General features: G+C 44.4%; 1 protein-coding gene across 3 annotated transcripts; it reads right to left on the bottom strand.

Annotated features, from left to right (window-relative positions):
* Positions 1-1,159: 1,159 nt before the first annotated feature.
* LOC130016903 (NXPE family member 4-like) lies at positions 1,160-13,450 on the bottom strand. Of its 3 annotated transcripts, XM_056107618.1 has the most exons (6): positions 13,323-13,450; positions 12,514-12,619; positions 7,758-8,452; positions 7,161-7,222; positions 4,948-5,154; positions 1,160-1,701 (listed from the first exon to the last, which is right to left on the bottom strand). In XM_056107618.1, exons 2-6 carry the CDS (start codon positions 12,601-12,603, stop codon positions 1,166-1,168), a joined length of 1,590 nt encoding a protein of 529 aa, XP_055963593.1. In that variant the 5' UTR covers positions 12,604-12,619; positions 13,323-13,450; the 3' UTR covers positions 1,160-1,165. The 3 variants fall into 3 exon arrangements, with proteins under 3 accessions (XP_055963593.1, XP_055963595.1, XP_055963594.1); XM_056107620.1 differs by lacking the exons at positions 12,514-12,619; positions 13,323-13,450 and having other exon boundaries at positions 7,900-8,006; XM_056107619.1 differs by lacking the exons at positions 7,758-8,452; positions 12,514-12,619; positions 13,323-13,450 and adding an exon at positions 7,315-7,432.
* Between the last annotated feature and the right edge of the window lie 4,543 nt (positions 13,451-17,993).

Below are 17,993 nucleotides of genomic sequence, written 5' to 3'. Positions count from 1 at the left end.
GAGCTTGTCTTTAAAGGTGGAAATGGGGTAACTTATTAAAACACAGTTTCATAATGACTTTATTGCACGCATTTTCATGGACCAGAGAACTTTTAACTTTAGGACTCAACTTCTCATTTGTAAAAAGGGATGGAACACTGATCAAGAATTATATTTCTTGGCTCACCATAACCATGTCGCCAGCCCCCACTCAGGGCACCTCGGAGAGGGGTGGGTGAGACCCCCATCCCTGTCCCAAGGGATCCTCCCCAACAGCCGAAAACTTCCACAACTCAGCTGCCACCATACTCATGGCTGCTCTCCACAAGCTCGAGCTGAGTATCGAGTGCATTTATTCCTGGACCATGTGGCCACATTTGCAGCTGCATGATACTTCAAACCACATAATTTACCCATACTCCAGGATTATTGCGCCACATTTGATAGGGTTCAAGGTAGGAGGCAATCAATCTTTAGAGGGAAATATATATATGTATATATATATATATTTTAAACATATATATAAAGCTCATATATATGTATATATTTTAAATATATATATAATATATATATATTTATATATATATATATATAAAGTTCCTTCTATTAGTGATCTCTTACAGAAGGAGTTAATGGTCCCTGGGTGAAATACATCAATCCTCACACTCTTTCCTCTAAGGATACTTTTTTTCTAGCATTCTCAGCAGTTTTTCATAACAAACAATACAAAATATATTATTTCAGTTCTGCTTTGGGGCAGGGAATTGGGGTTTGGGATGGAAACATCCAAAGTGGGTGGTGGGATTGGTGTTTGAATATTAAATATTGTGAACTGATTTATAAAATAATTAAAAAAGAATTATATGTCTTCTTTAATTGAATATAAAAATATTTGGGGGCTGGAGAGTGAGTACAACGGATAGGGCCTTGTACACTGCAAACCGGGGTTTGATCCCTGCACCCCAAGGGTCCCCTGGGCACCACTGGATGTGGCACAAAATCCAAAAAAAATTATTTCTAAGTGGAAGCCCTGGTTAGAAATAACTGACTTGACTGAATAGGTAGATCATGGTTCCACCATTGCTCAGTCTTATCGTAAACAGGAGCTCAGAGCCCAGTGCAGTATTTGACAGCAGATGCTTCAATTGTCTCTGGGAATGAATTTCTGAGATGTGTGCTGTGCTCTCTAGCAGAGATAGTTCAAAAATATATCAATTTGGTTTTTAACAACAAAGTCAGGGGGGTGGACAATGTTCGTGCCATATGCAATGGTAATATCCCAGGCATCAATGATGCTCACATTGAGATCCCGGAAAATGTCTTTTATGGCCAGATGATTGATGTAACCATGGAAGTCTGTAAACCGCTCCACGTCAAGGTTCAGCTCCCGGGTATTTTCTGCCTTGATGAACACCTGAGTGTCGGGGCTTCGCAGGAGAAGACGCTGGACAGCTTTGCGGACGTTGAGGGCCCTTCGGATAAAAATGTCAATGGGGAAGGGTCTGAAATGCTGGCCCAGAGAGATGACGATGACAGTGTCTTTGCCGCCTCCAGTCCTGTCAATGGCCCGGGCCATGTACTCCATCTCTTTGACAGAATAGGTCATGGAGCCAATCAATGGGTAACTGTGTTTTTGCCACTGGATGTTGATGTTCCTGTCCAAGTCCACAGCAAGTTGGTTTTTTAGTTTCCCAGATTCGTGCAGATCCACTGACTTAAGAGCTGATGACAAACAGATCACCGGACAAGGAAAAGTGAGGAAAGTAACGAGAATCATACAGATAGAAGGAAAATAGAGGGAAATATAATTTTACATATGAATATATAAAAGCACACAAGGATCAACCCTTAACAATATATTATTATCTCTTATGGAAGGGCTTAATGTCCCCTGGGTGAAACACAACAATCTTCACACATTCTCCTCTAAGAAAAGTTTTATAAAACTATACAAAATAAATTATTTAGGTTCCTTTTTTGGACAGGAGTTGGGGTTTGGGATGCAAACATATGCAATATGGTGTTTGGAAGGTATATTGGTGGTGGTATTGATGTTCAAATGTTAAATGTAATCAAATATTGTGAACTGCTTTATACAAAATAAAATTAAAAAATAAAGAAAATGTCCCATAACAACTTAAAAAAAAGGCAGGGCTTGGTGTTTATGGCAATTAGGGCTGACTTCTTCATGGATGAGGAGTTCTGACTATTATTTGAACAATGCAAAGGGGGATACAAATAAATTATGTGCGCCCTATAGAACCCAGTGAACTGGGAGGTGGTGAGCACTTCTGAAGGTCTTGTTATACAAACTGAGAACTAAGCTAGTTCAAAGATAAAGGAATGAGTGGATGTCTTCACATCTCAGAAAACAAGTAAACCTCTAGCTCCCAAATGTCTAAGACTTCTGAAGCCTGGAATTGAGTTCTATGCTCGCTTCTGTCTTTCCTTTACCTAAAACATAGACTCATACCATACTCATGGTCTATACTACTGTAATTATTCATTACTGAGGGTCTCAGAGTTCACAATGTATTTATGGCATTTGTGTAGATTTGTACAGCAGAGCCTGGCAAGCTACCTGTGGTGTATTCGATATGCCAAAAACAGTAATGATAATGGGTATCATTCCCCTGACCCTGAAAGAGTCTCTAATATGGCAGTCTTGGGAAAGATGAGTAAGGGGAGGCTGCTAAAATCTCAGGGCTGGGATAATTGGAGACGTTACTGGTGCCTGCTCAAGTAAATCGATGAACAGGATGACAGTGATACAGTGTGTAGATTTATTAATTTACCTCAATATTCACTCTCTCCAAGTGTGTGTATATGTGCATGAAAATATACCAAACCAAGAGTTGCAATAATTTGCTTAAGTTCACAAAGCTGGTTTTCAGAAGCTTTAAGATAAATTGACAAAGGGTAATAGGAATAGAGCAAAGGGGAAAAATTCTATCTTCTTTTTTTAGTTTTTGAGCTATACCCAGAAGTGCTATGGGATCACTGCTGGTAGGTTTTGGGGTACCCTATGGGGCACTGGTGATTGAATCCAGTTTAACTGCATGCCAGGCAAGCATCCTGCCCACTACTATCATTCCAACCCATTTCCAGTCTAGTTAATTGTATCCTTACTACATATCAGGTGAGCTGCCTTGTGGTTACTTAAGGCTTTTGAGGAAAATTTGTAGGAAAGGAAAGAAAATACATACAGATCATTAATGCTTTGTAACATGTGTCATCTTAGAGGTAAAGGGATAAATTCAAAATCTTAACCAAGTGAGGTTTTGAAAATAGAGTGGCGGGAGAATTGGAGAAGAAATGGCAGATTTTCTTTCTCTGTGTCCATCATATTTCAAAGTCCTTTTCCAAAGTGCACTGTGGCAAAATGATTGCAGATATTCTGCCTGGTTCTTTGGTATGTTTAATGGCCTAAAAAGAAACCCCTTTTGCTTTGGAATGTGATGCCAAGGCTGTCACCGGGAATTTGAGGTCTTGAGGATCCAGTGACTTTCCAGAGGTCATGTAGTAACAGTCTTATGCTGAGTGATGGGCAGAGCCAAGAGCCACAGCCTTCCCCTGGGTGCTAGGAACTCAGCTTCCTTTCTGGGCCTGAGGTCACTGGAGTGAGAAGGGCGGTGTGGCACCTTAGAGTCAGTGCACTGTCCCCAGGACAAGATGGGTTGTGGGGCAGGTGAGATGATTTCCAAATAAGAAAACGCAAGCCTATGAGTGGATCCTGAATTCTCATTATATGCTTGGTTGAGTGGGAAAGAACCTAGGTGTCCAGCCCCAACTGTTGAATTAATTCATGGTAACCACTACAACAGTCACTGCTTATCAGGCACTTTCCCATGTGCCTACGAACCTTGCAATGTCCTAGTTTAGGACCTGCTCCCTCACAGAATATTCAGAACCCCCCCAACTGCATGTTGACCGATGAGACAAAAAATGAGGCAGAGGAAACCAGTAATATGTGCGAGATCCTGGCTTCCCAGTGGGCATAGTCTCGGTCTAATGGACCCCAAAGCCAATACTTTTATGTGTGTGGGGGAGGGTCTCCCTATTAGTGACTTGGGGGCCTTTGTCGGGATGGACTTGGATCCTGGTGCCTGCAAAGCAGGTGCCCCTGGCAGCTGAGCTCTCTCCCTGGCTTGTGAAGTTGCCACCTCACTCCTGCCTTTTGTTTTTTTCATGCAATGGTATTAGTTCACCCAAGGGGCTGGAGCAATAGTACAGAGGTAGGGCATTTGCCTTGCATGCAGCCAACATGGCCGACCCGAGTTCAATTCCTCCGCCCCTCTCAGAGAGCCCAGCAAGCTACCGAGAGTATCTCGCCCGCACGGCAGTGCCTGGCAAGCTCCCCGTGACGTATTCGATATGCCAAACAGTAACAACAAAGTCTCCAATGGAGACGTTACTGGGCCCGCTCGACCAAATCGATGATCAACGGGAGGGCCTTTACTTACTTACTTTACTTAAGAGAACTTGAAATTGCAAATTGGATTTGAAGTGAACGGCATCTGCTATTTTGATTTATTGGGCGACACCGATAAACATTTTTCATTCTCCTTTCTGCAGATGAAGTAACTGAGGGCCACAATGCTTATATAAAAGTCAGACTTTGATCTCAAGACACCTGGATCCAGAAGCGTGCCCTTAGCTGGAATGCCAAGGGTGGAAAGGTGAATGACAGAGTATCCTCTGCTCTATTGACTTTGAGGGTGGAGGGTAAACAGGAAAGTGTGGATTTCACAGGGATTAGGGTATATTAAACCTTTATTACATCACAATGCCTCCCTTCTGTGAGTTTAGTCATCTTAAAGGAAAGATGGAGATGGTTTGTGTGAACTGTTTGAGGGAGTTAGGAGGAAGATAAGGTGATTGCAATAAGCCTTTGTTCTTTAAATTGGTGGTGGGAAGCCAAGCAAAGCAAGTTTCTGAAAAGGACATGAATATTTAGACTGTACTTACTGTTCATGTTTCTTACAAAGTGCTCCATCCATTGGCGGATGGTGGAATCTCCCAGTAGGAGAATGAACTTCCCTCTCAGGCATTCCCTCAGTGGGATTGGAGCCAGGTGACAGGAGACAGGATTCCATGAGTCTTTCCAGACATGTCCACTGGGCACTGTGGCTGCCATTCCACGCTTGCATTTTTCTTTTACTGGAACTTCTTTATCTAACAAAGAACCAGCATGAGAAAACTGGAGGCTACCCAGCAACATTTTATAAGACCAGATGTTATTTCCTAAGTGTCCTTGTGACCGGGGGTGAGGATGGTGGTACAACTTTGACAAAACATCCTTTTAATGGAATCATTATTTTCCAGTTAATTCTTTTCTGATATGAATCTTCTAAATGATTCCCATTAATGCTCATTATAAGATAACGTGTTTTCTCCTGGCAATGAAGGGGGCGGGGGGAATCTTCTGGGTGAAATTTAAAGAGTTACTTGCCTTTACCCGAAAACAAAGCCATCAATTTTTTTTTTACTAATGAAAACTATCATCTTACAAGCTTGGGGATAAACTGAGTGCTACCACTCAGTTTATAGTGTTTAAAATGCAACCATCAGACTCTAAATCCTTTGAGTTCAATGCAGGGAGTGATGAAAAGTCACTTTTGGTGCGGGAACTGGGCAGTCTAAGTGTCTATAGGGTGAGGCTGAGTCCTGTATGTCAGAGATGCACCAAGATTAACTGGTTAGTCAAGGGTTAAGAGACTGGGAATCCAAGGGACTGAGCTGGCTGGCATAGAGAGGAACATTGGAGGACTCAGAGAGCAATCACTTAGCCACCAAATAAAGTGCTTTACTATTTTAATAGCTGGTATGAATGAACTTGTATATGTTGGGTGAAAAATAGATCTCTAGGGCACAGCATGATATTACAGCAGGTAGGGCCCTTGTTTTGCACATGGCCAACCTCAGTTCCAGATATAGTCCCACCAAGCCCACAAGAAGTGGTCCCTGAACACTGATGGGTGCAGCCCCAAAGCAAAACAAAATTCCATGTATACCTTTAAAGATACATATATAAATAAATATATATATATATATACATATATATAGTATTTCGTGTGAATATAGGTAGGATGAGCAAGGCTATTAATTCTGAATTTAGAAAGACAATCTCATGCCTTAATCATGAGAACATTGTTGGTGGGGGTTGGGGGAGCAGGTGTCTCCCAAGAAGTGCTCAGGATCCCATCAAGTGATTCTTGACCAACTAGGTGGGTGGTCTAGTGCAAGGACACAAAAATGTGATGCTTCTTTGGCCCTGCAATGGAAGGAATAAAATTGGAGTTGCTGCATGGTCAAGCAGATGCCTTAATCCCTGTACTATCTTCTCAAGTGCCTTAAATCATTTTTGTTATGGATTTCCTAGGCTATTTGGAGGTGGAAAAAATAAAAAAGAATTATGAGTATGGGGGCTGGAGTGATAGCACAGTGGCTATGGCGTTTGCCTTGCATGCGGCCGACCCGGGTTCGATCCCCAGCATCCTATATGGTCCTCTGAGCACCGCCAGGAGTAATTTCTGAGTGCAGAGCCTGGAGCAACCCCTATGCATAGCTGGGTGTGACCCCAAAAGCAAAAATAAATAATAAAAATTAAAAAAATTATGAGTATGGAGGTGCAAAAATAGGTAGAAAGGTGGCAAATAACAAAGGGGGAATGAATCCGTGCAGAGATGGGGTCACTCTGATGTGCAGTGGTTGATGGTGATGACGTGGGAAGGTGATCGAGGGGAACCCGGGGAGAGAGTTTTGACATGTGAAGACTGTGTTAGATAGGCAGGTATGCTGTTGTCTGTTAAGTTGATTATTGACGAGAGTTTTGGTTATCAAAGCAGGGGAGTGATCTCACTCACTGACTTGGATATTTGCCCATCAAAGGCAAGCCTGCTGAGCAGAGTACCAAGAGGTGAGGAACAGGGAGGAGCTGCAACTGTAGGTCACACCTAAGGGGATCTAGCCCAGGGTGTGGAACTCTTTTTCTGCCCAGAGCCATTTGGAATAGTTATAACAACATTCAAAGACTCTACAACACAGGAAGATGGGCTGGGAGCAGCTGGCATGGGCCAGAGTCAGACATGATTTTGTGTCTGGCCCTGGTCCTGCAGGCTGGATCTTGATCTCCTGTGCTATAGGACCGAACACACCCCCCTAACACCAGGCAAACTTACTACTGCATGTGGAGACGTGAATAGTGGTGTGACTGTCCATGATCTCTACACCTATATTTGACCTGAAAAAGACAGGTATAGAAATTAATTTGCTGATGGTTCCAAAGCTCAGGAAATGAATGAAGTCATGTTATCCATTACATTAACTTCTTACCAAGTTACTTCTTGGTAAGAAGTGACAACTATGCCCATAGTTCTAGGCCATTTAGCACATTCTTACTTCTCTGCCATTTAGTACAGATACTCAGAAGGCATGGAAGACAAGTGGTTTCAGAGCAGGAAGAACATGTGGAGGTTACCTTGACTTACTGTGGCTCATCCTTTGACTCTCAGATGACATGAAAGCCATGGGCATTCAGTAGAAACTCTGGCCAATGACCACACTCAGTGTATCTATCTAGATCATCCTCTTAAATTTTAGTATTTCTAACTTTTTCCCTTTCAATGAGGATTAAATGCTCCAAAAGTTTTAGGGGTTTCTAGAGATGGGGCATGGTCCCCAATGAATTCAGAGTCCAAAAATTGATTTGGCACTTTCCTTTCCTTTAGGGCAAAAAGACCCCCATCATTGGATTTATGGGTCTCCAAGATACTTACAATTTAAAGAGGCTCTTCTCTTGTTGGCTGAGATAAGAAACGTCCTTGTTTTTGGAATGCATGTGGGTGAGTGCTGCGCAGGGCAGACCTGGTGGCTTCACACAGTAGAAGGCTTCGTGGTCTCGGACATCCAGATACTCACACAATTCTGCACTTGAGTTTAAAGCCAGGCCACATACAGTGCTGACAGAGGAAGTCCCGCTGGCAAACTGCCCCATGAAAATCACCTTGTCATAGCCTTGGTTCCTGGCCCTCCAGAGAGCCGACACACCTTCGCTGGGGTGGATGAGCAGGACAGACAGGGAGGCCGGGCCCTCCCAGAACAGAGTGAAGCTGACCAGATATGTGCCATTGTGGAAATCGGTCACATTCCCTGAGGCACCAGCCTTCAGGGCTGGGGAGGATATCCGGGCCCTCAGGAAATCCCCGCCATATTCCTTCCTGCGTCCCAAGTGGTCCCTGGCCTGGAGCAGAACATCCAGCCGGTCCCCCCTGCAGTATGTGTCTCGTGGGTGGAGGATGGTGGCTGTGCTATGTGTGGCGCTGGTGGTGGAGCTCACATGGGTGAAGGGCCGGGCTGGGATGAGCTTGTCAAGCTCCTCCACGATCCTCCTGACTCTCAGCTCAGGCACTGCGGGTGTGGGTGCAGGTCCCAGGAGTGAGGCAGTGTTGGTGAAGTGGGTCTCTCTGCACCACTGTGAAAACCAGGGGAGAAAAGGTGTTTGAACTAGATAGAGAACCGGATGCTTATCAGGTTATTTGTACTTAAAGCCTAGAATACTTTTTTTGGGAAAAAGAAAACAACCCTAGGAAAATATTAGTACAGGGGGAGGGGGAGAGAGAGAGAGAAGGGAGGGAGGAGAGAGGGAGCAGCAGGTAAGGCAAGCCCAGGTTTGATCCCCAGCACCACACATGAGCCTCTGAGCACCACCAGGTGTGGCCCCAGACCTTGAGGGAAAAAGTGATTATTTTTTTCTATTTCACCTTTTATGCTTCACTTAAACATTCTATGCGATTAGTGCTTTTCAGATTTTTTTATTAAGAATATGACAGAAAAACATAGGTTTACCAAATATTCATTTTTTTTCAAAATCACAAAATAGAGGATGTCAAAATTCTATCAGAAAATCAGTCAGAACCATGGCAATGATAATTGATGCTGACATTTAAAAAAAGGCAATGTCATTCAGGTTGGGGATATATAGAGAAGTGGTAGGATGCATTCTCACCTGTTCCCACCTTGAGCATCACACCTATGAAATAAAATCAAAATTTCCACAAATTTGTATGTCTTCTTAAAAAGAAACATCTCTACCTTATCTCAAAGACCTATGTGCTCTGTATTCCAAATCATAATGCCCAAAGGGAAGGAGAGAGAGAAAGACAGAGAGAAGAAATATCCCACTCTGGTGAGAAATTTGCTTTGCATTTTTCATATTTTCTAAGCATTTTTATATTTCAGTTCTTGTTAAAAAATTCATAAAAACAATGCCCAAGGTCATGGATTGTTAAAAGGTTACACCAGAGAGAAGAAAAGTACTTACAGGGATGGGGGCTGGAGGGAAACTGGGACATTGGTGGTGGGAAATGTCCACTGGTGAAACTATGGGTATTGGAACATTGTATGACTGAAACCCAGTCATGGATAACTATGTAATTGTCTGTCTCAGTATGATTCAATTAAAGAAAATAATAAAAAGACCTATGTGTTATTCCTGCCTATTTCAGTGGTCTTACCTATTTTCATCTTTTGGACAAGTATTGATGGCATTCATTTAGCTTTTGTTGGAGTTCTATAAAGCCAAATAGGCATTGCAATTTGGGAAGATCTCAGAAACGTAAATACTGGGCAAAGGTGGCAAACCTTTGTTAAAGTTCTTGGTATATGCAGTGAAGTTGCAGAGAAGTGCACCCTGCAGCAAGTGAGAATTCTCATGATCCCAGAGCACTCTCTGTTAGGGATGAAAGCCTGGCTTTACCTCTGACCACTCTGTACCTGCTGCTTATTTATGTTTTATTTTATTTTAATTGAATCACCGTGAGATACACAGTTACAAAGCTTTTGGGTTTTAGTCATACAACATTCCAACGCCCATACCTCCAACTGTTGTACATTTCCCACCATCACTGTCATCACCTGACATTTAATTCCTTCCCCTCATCATCTAAAATTGTGTCAGGAAATGAAATACCTTATCTTATTGTGAAGATTAACAGGATAGTTTATTAAAAGCATTGAAACTGGGACTGGGCATATACTACAGGCTTGCTGTTGCTCTCTTTATTGAGAAGTAAAAATGTATATATTCATGGTATAAATGTTACAGATATTACATTCTATTTATTATATACTATATATTTGGTCTTTTGGACAACTCCTAGCTGTGCTCAGTGATCGCTCCTGGTGGGTTTGCAGGGGGAAAAATGTTTTGCTGAGTGTAAGGCAAGCTCCTTACCCAATGTACTTTCTGAGAGAGCCCCATAAAATATTTTTTAAATCAATGTGTCTTTTAAAATTTGTGGTAAGAGTCTTCCAAGCTGTGTTTTAAGGACCACTCCCAATACTACTTGACCCACTGGACTTGACAGTCCAGTATTGGGATGTTGGGGACTGAGTCATCACCCCGGTCCTTAAAAAACATTTTTTGGTGGATGGTCACACCTTCTGGTGAACTTGCTGTGAAATTACTCAGGGGCAATTTCAGAGTCTCTGGGGTACATGGGGGGGTTGAACCCCAGCCTCCTGCTGTGCACAGCATGCCTTCATTCCACTGAGTTCTCTCTCTGGCTCCCCTAAAATAGAAACCCATGCATATAACTCTCCCTGGCTCCCTGTGGGAGCCAAGAGGCAGAGTCACAGTTGTTTGTGCTGAGGTGTGAGTGAACACCAGCAGGGAGGCTGGACAGGAGCAGGAGGGCGGAGCTTGGCAGCCTCAGAGCTGAATGGGGGAGGAACTCCCTTGCCTCACCCCAATGTGCTCTTGCTGGAGGAAGGAGAGGCAATCACCAGGTGCTAGCAAAACTTCTCTGACAGTGAATTCATGTCAGGGTCAAGTTCAGAAAAGAGACCCAAGGCAAAGAGGTCAGAGAAGTCAAAAAGTTATACTTGGTAACATATGTACTGGCTGTCCAGGGAGAGATGCTAGACCCTGTTTGGAGGAAGTTTTTTTGAGACTTTGGTAAGTAAGTAAGAGACTTTGCCATTTTGTGTGCAAGTAGAAAACCCAGCTTCCAAGAACACAGCAGTAGTAGCAGCAATAAATATTAATAAAAATAAATAAAAATAAAGTGCCCATTGTAAATCTAACAAAATATCTGTAAGAATGGTAAGCAAAGTGATAGTACGTACATACCACAAAATCTTGAGATGACCCGAATGAACAGAGATATTGAATGTTGTTAAACAGAAAAAATACTATTAAAGTGTTAGTTTTTCCAATTTAATCTAATGGTTAACGTAAGGTCCATATAATTTGGAGGAGGGGATCGGGGTTGGGGCCCCACCTGGCAGTGCTCAGGGCTTACTCCTAGCACTGTTTTCAATTTTTGCTCCTCATGGGGCTGGGGGACCATATGTGGTGCCAGGGATGAACACTGGTTGGCTGCATCCATGAATGCAAAACAAAACAAAACAAAACAAAACAAAAAAACAAAAAAACAACCCCTACCTATGGTACTCGGGTCGGCCATGTTGGCCATTTGTAAGGCGAACGCCCTACCCGCTGTGCTATCGATAGCACAGCGGGTAGGGCGTTTGCCTTACAAGTGGCCAACATGGCCGACCCGAGTTCGATTCCTCCGCCCCTCTCAGAGAGCCCGGCAAGCTACCGAGAGTATTCGATATGCCAGACACAGTAACAACAAAGTCTCCAATGGAGACGTTACTGGGCCCACTCGAGCAAATCGACGATCAACGGGAGGGCCTTTACCTTTACCTATGGTACTATTACTCCAGCCCAGGCCTATATATTTCTTAACTCAGAATTTTGGGTCAAATTTGACAGGGGCACTTTAAAACATGTAAGAATAAGGGATCAACTAGATTAAGTAACTTACAAGTTTTTAAGATTAATTACCAAGCAATTAATTCAGGGTAAAAAAAGATGAGATCCCAGAAAGGAAACTGAACTAATTAGAAATTTTGATATATTAAAAAAACCCACAAATAAACCAAATGCCCAAAGTCCATGAGTGACAGGGTTAAGTGTTTAAAACAACCTTTAAAAGTTTGAAGTAAATGGCTGGGATGAACCTTGGTGATGATGCATATGCCTGGGCTGCGTCTCTGGTTCCACAAAGCAAAAGAGGAAAACAAACTCTCTATATATCTCCCCAAAAGAGTTTAAGTAGAATATTTACACAAGTAATCTGATGGTAGAGTGGGAAAGCTCTTCTTAATGCTCAGAAATCATGAAAAAAAATGACCTAATAGTAGTAAACTCCAAAATATTTTATTCCTCAGCAGTTTCCTTAGGTGAAAATTCAAGTGGACTACTAGGAGAAAATTAGTGAATGTGAAGAACAAAGGGGTAATGCTCACATGAGCTCTCGCACACCCTACAATCCTCTTCACGTTGGGGAAGATTTTATCAAGTAGGGCTGGGGAGGGATGACAGTGGGGAGGGTGCTTGCCTGGCACATGACTGATGACCTGGGTTCAATCCCTGACTTCCAGTCCCTGAGCACTGCTGGCATGATCCCCCAAACCTGTCCACAAGTGTACTTCAGTAAAACGTCTTAAGAAAGCAGTCATTACCTCTGTGGACTTCTGATACACGGTGTAAGAGATCCAGACGGCTGCGAGGAGCAGGAGTATCAACAGCGACTTGGGAGTTACCACATTCATTATCGTAGTGAGGGTCCTAGAAGAATCAATGTCAAAGCAGGTGCACACAGAACACCGAACACACAGGAACAAACACGGCAGTGCCTGGAACCTTTATAGTGATTGTTTTATTCCTTATTGTTTTATTGCTGTTCCAGGAACTGCCCCAGCTCCTCTCCTCAGCCATGTAGTCACCCTGAACTCTCACGAAACTCGATCAACAAAGAGCGGAAAACACAGGTTTTCTCACATCGAGAAGTCTTCAGCCCAGCAGCGTCCTCACAGATTTTCTGTTCTCTTGATTTAGACACAAAATTACAGACACTGAGTCTGGTGATCTCTTCACCCCAGGGTGCCTTTTACTGTCACTTGATTTTCCCAGCACGCTTATGACAAAATCCTTATGACCTGTACCCTTTTCTTGTGTTAGCAGCTTTCCTAGTACCCCTTAAGCTAAAAAAAAATTATTTTTAAAACTCAACTTTCTGTAAAACTTTAGGGATTGGTTAGCCTTTCCTCACCACCAGCCCCCTGATTACAATTTAATTTCTGCCACTGTCTGAAATTTCAAGTTCTCTTCTCCAGCTGGTGTGAATTCTTCTGCTCTTCTGAAATTCTCCAACTTTTCTTTCCCTCTTGAACCTCCTGTGGAAGATTCCCAGTGGGTCTGCAGGAATTAGAAGTTATGGCACGCCCCTTCCCCCACCACCAAAGTACTACCACTGCTCTCACCCACTTACCTGATTTTGCAGGTATTTTTATAACCTTCCAGACTGTTTGATCCTAAGCAGCAGCTTTCTGATGAGCTGGATGTTGTGTTGAGCTGTTGTTTTGAATCCGACAGTGTCCTAGTGAGGTATCTCTCCTTGGTGATGAAGCAAATCCCCGGGAAAAAGTGGAGTCTGCATACTTTCACCTGGGAAACACCAGCCTCTGCCTGCGGACATAGAACTGGTAGGATTGCTCCACCTTGAGGAAGACGCAAATTCAAATGGAAAAGTTCATCAGTGCTGGCAGAGGTGGGAAGAGAAGTGAAAATACATTCACTGTGAGTTTTTTTTTTTTACAAGCAAGAATGGCTAAGAGGGATTATTCATATCAAACAATACAAAATAAATTGTTTAGGTCCATGGGCTGGAGCAACAGCACAGCGGGTAGGGAATTTGCCTTGTAAGTGGCTGACCTGAGTTTGATTCCCAGCATCCCATATGGTCCCCTGAGCACTGCCAGGAGTAATTCCTGAGTGCAGAGCCAGGAGTAACCTCTGTGCATCACTGGGTGTGACCCAAAAATCAAAAAATTATTTAGGTCCTGCTTTGGGGCCAGGCTTTGGGATTCAGGGTGGAAATTTGAAATATGATGGTGGGAAGGTGTAGTGGCGGTGGGATTGGTGTTGGGATATTAAATGTAATACATTATTTTAAACAAATTTATAAAAATTGAATTAATTAAAAATAAATAATACAAAAAAAAGAATGGCTAAGAAATGTGGGCCTCTCTTCTCCCCCACCCCCAGGCCCTACTCAGATGGCAGAAACCCTATTCACGTCCCGGCAGGTGAATAAACATTGCTCCCCCCATCACTTCCCTTCAGCTCACTTGCTGGGAGAGATCAGTGGAGACCCAATCAAGCAAGCTAAGGGGTCACCCCAAGCCTCCAGATGGGTCCAGGAAAATAGTACAGAAGTTAACTCTGGTTTGATTCCCAGCACCTTGAGATCCCCAGCACCTCGCTGGGGCAGCCTTGGAAACCCCAAGCATGGCTTGGGTGGCACTCCAGTAATCCCTGGCACCTCAGAGCAAGAGCAACGTCATCCCCTCAGGTTTCACACTGACCCCAGCCTGGTTGGTCAGAAGTCATGGGGGAAATGTCCTCTGGTGAAGGGTCGGGTGCTGGAATTTTCTATGACTGAAACCTCATCATGAACAACCTGGTAACTGTAAATCTCATTGTGATTCAATTTATAAAAGGCCATTAGGGTGGCCCCTGGGCCTTTTGTGCACTTAATCACTTAACTTCCCGTTAGTCATCGATTTGCTCAAGCGGGCGCCAGTAACGTCTCCATTTGTCCCTGTTGCGTGCTAGTGTAGCCCAATGGCATCTGTTCGCTCCGGGAACATGAAGGGCCTCAAACCGATCGTTCATGATCTTGACGAAGAAGTCTGACCATCTGGTAGGTGGGCGGCCACGCTGTCTTTTGACATCCCGTGGAATCCAATCAGTAACAGCTCTAGTCCAACGGTCGTCTTTAAATCTCATTACGTGACCAGCCCATCTGATTTTTGACACCTTGGCAAATGAGACAGCGTCCCTGATCCTTGATCGTCGATGGATGTCAGAACTCCGGATTCCTTCTCTCATTTGAGTGAAACGTGATATTCCAAGCATAGCTTTTTCTATTCTTCTTTGGGAGACCTGAATAGCGTTCTCATCTTGTTTGCGTAGGGCCCAGGTCTCTGAGGCATATGTTAATGCAGGAAGAACAGTGGAATCAAAGAGATGTGCCCGGAGCTGGAGGTTCTTCGTCCTCTTAGCTATTTCTTCGACGTTCTTGAAGGCGTTCCAAGCCGCTCTCTTCCTCCTTCGCAGCTCGGGTGCCAGGTCATTTGTCATGTTGACCTCTCGACCTAGGTACACATAGCTGTTGCATTCGGAGATGGTCGTTCCATTGAGAGCAAATGGGGCATCAGGAACAAGGCTGTTTCTCATAAACATTGTCTTCATAAGATTCAGCTGTAGTCCTGCCTTTCCACACTCACGGTCAAAGTTGGCCAGCATTTGTGCCGCTTGGCTGATGTTTGGTGTTATTAAAACAATGTCATCAGCAAAGCGGAGGTGGTGTAGTTGCCGACCATCTATCTTCACTCCCATTCCTTCCCATTCTAGTCGTCGCATGATGTTCTCGAGGGTGGCACTGAAGAGTTTCGGTGAAATGGTATCACCCTGCTGCACCCCTCTCTTGACATCAACGATCACTTCTTTGTAGAATGGTGAGATCCTGGTAGTGAATCCGCAATACAGCTCACGGAGGATCCTGATGTATTGGGCTTGAATGCCCTGATTGGCTAGGGCTTCAATGACCGCTTCCATCTCAACAGAATCAAAGGCCTTCTTTAAATCAATGAACGTTAAGCAGACCAGCATCTTGAACTCCCGAGAAACCTCAATGAGCTTGGTTATCGTGTAGATATGGTCAATGGTGCTGAATCCTTTGCGGAACCCTGCTTGCTCGCATGGTTGTCCTTCATCTAGTGTTCTGCCAATCCTATTCAGGATGACTCGAGTGAACAACTTGGAGATGACAGACAATAGGCAGATCGGGCAATAGTTGCCAATGACATGGATGTCTCCCTTCTTGAACAGTAGTACGGTCCTGCTGGTTTTCCATTGGGACGGAACCTTGCATTCAGACAGGTAGGGAGTGAAGAGCCGAGCCAGTGTATTGATGAGTACTGACGGCAGGTTCTTCAGGTGTTCAGGTCTGACCTTGTCAGGGCCGGGTGCTGTTTGTTTCTTTACCGACGAAATGGCATGTCGGATTTCGGAAGGGAGAACGTTGGGAATGACATACCCATCCTGTGGAATTTGGTATGTCGGCAAGTGGACATGGCTATCGAAGAGATTTGAGTAGAAGTCATGGATAATCTTCTCCATTGCCGTTCTGGAGGATGTGATGGATCCATCAGGACGTCGGAGGGCAGTCATCTTGGTCTTATAGTTGGTGAAGGACAGGCGGGCGTTACGAATACTTTTCTGGGCTTCTGCCGCATCTACCAGTACTTCTGCTCTTCTCTCTTTGAGGTCTTCCTTGATCGCATTTCTGCACTGCTTTGCGAGCTCAGACGTTAGCTTGCGGTTGCCTGAGGCATGTGCCAAACCACGCTGGCGAATTAGCTCAAGAGTTTTCAAAGATAGGTGATTTTTTGTGGCTATCTCTCTCTTGGCGTTCCTCGCACATTCATGGAGGTGCTGAACCAGTCGATTGTATTCCTCGTCAATGTTGTCAACAATGGCATCTTCCCATGTTGCCGCAATAGTACCAAAGAGTTCCCAGTTGGTGGTCATTCTGGGAGTTCTCTTTTTGAACTTTGCAGCCCTTTCTCCCCGCTCTGTGAAGTAGAATTTTGCACGAAGGAGACGGTTGTCCAATCCCGTTCGAAATTTTGGGACAACAGCGACATCAGTCAGGCAAAACCGTCGATTGAATATGATGTGGTCTATTTCGTTGTGGAATCGTCCACCGGGAGACTCCCATGTCCATCGTTTAGATTCTGCCTTCTGGAACTGTGAGTTACCATGAATGGTCTTGGTCGACATGATGAACTCAGACAGTGCAATTCTTTGGAATCCCTCCCACTCTCCCCTCTGCATCCCCTGCCCTGCTCACCACCACCCCAAAAGCTAGAGTGTCATGTTGAGGTCAGCGCCCACTATTCTTGTCTTCTGTCCTGAAACAACATGGGGAGAGCAGGTGGGGAGAATACTACAGGGATGAGCCTTGTTGGGAGCAAGTGATTTGGAGCAGAAGAAGCTAAAGGGACATCCTGGGAACATGGATGGGAGACACTGGCGGTGGCTGGGTAAGAGGGGCTGGTACCTTCTGGGAGCAACAAGCTAAAGCAGAGGCCAAGTTCATCAGCATGAGATGAGGGCGAGAGGCAGCCAACAGGAGCCCTTCTCCACCGAAATCAGTCTCAACACCTGTTCCAGGAAACTGAGGCAAAAGGAGGTCGGTACATCTGGAGTCTACCAGCTGGGCAGCACTGAGTGTCTTGGTCTAAAGTCAACTGTGCACATGCCCAGGGTCACACAGCCCTGGGGAGAACCCTTGGAGGCTGCATCCCAGGGAAATGGCCTTTATTCAAGTTGTTTGTCTGGGCCATGAAATAAGCAAACTCGGAGCATCCTTCAGCAACTCAGCTTGGGGGTAATCTGCGCGGAGTTACTCCGACATGTCTCTGGAAATGTTTAATTTCCAACAAAAACCAGGTGCCTGATGAGGGAGCAGAAAAGCATGACTCACCCCCTCTCCCCACCCCAAAAAAGCAACTAAAACTATTTCAGTGCAGGCCAACCGGTTAGATTTCATAGCCAAAATCTCTCAACCATACTATACATGTGTTCAAAGAACAAAGGCAATTCTGCTTAAAGAAAGAAAGGGAAGGGGCCCAGGGAGTGGTTAGATGGCTCAAAAATAACTGAGTGGAGTGATAGCACAGCGGGTAGGGCCTTTGCCTTGCATGCAACTGAACCAGGTTTGATCCCTGGCATCCCCCCCGAGCACTTCCAAGAGTAATTCCTGAGTGCAGAGCCAGGAGTAACCCCAGAGCATTGCCAGGTGTGACCCAAAAAGCAAACAAACAAAAAAACCACCTACGAACATGTGGGAGGCCATGAGTGCCTGGTGTGG

This window comes from Sorex fumeus, unplaced genomic scaffold (genome assembly GCF_029834395.1).
Source record: "Sorex fumeus unplaced genomic scaffold, SorFum_2.1 ptg000169l, whole genome shotgun sequence".
Lineage (NCBI taxonomy): Eukaryota > Metazoa > Chordata > Mammalia > Eulipotyphla > Soricidae > Sorex > Sorex fumeus.
Note: the sequence above shows the minus strand (reverse complement) of the source record. Positions and strands in the feature narration are given on the sequence as shown.

Bases quoted from the DNA above. Each gene is read 5' to 3' on its own strand.
- LOC130016903 (XM_056107618.1), bottom strand. From the start codon at position 12,603: ATGAATGTGGTAACTCCCAAGTCGCTGTTGATACTCCTGCTCCTCGCA. The intron at 8,453-12,513 runs GTAATGACTGCT...TGGTTTTCACAG, and splicing joins TGTATCAGAAGTCCACAGAG to TGGTGCAGAGAGACCCACTT. The intron at 1,702-4,947 runs GTAAGTACAGTC...GTTTGTCATCAG, and splicing joins CTTTGTAAGAAACATGAACA to CTCTTAAGTCAGTGGATCTG.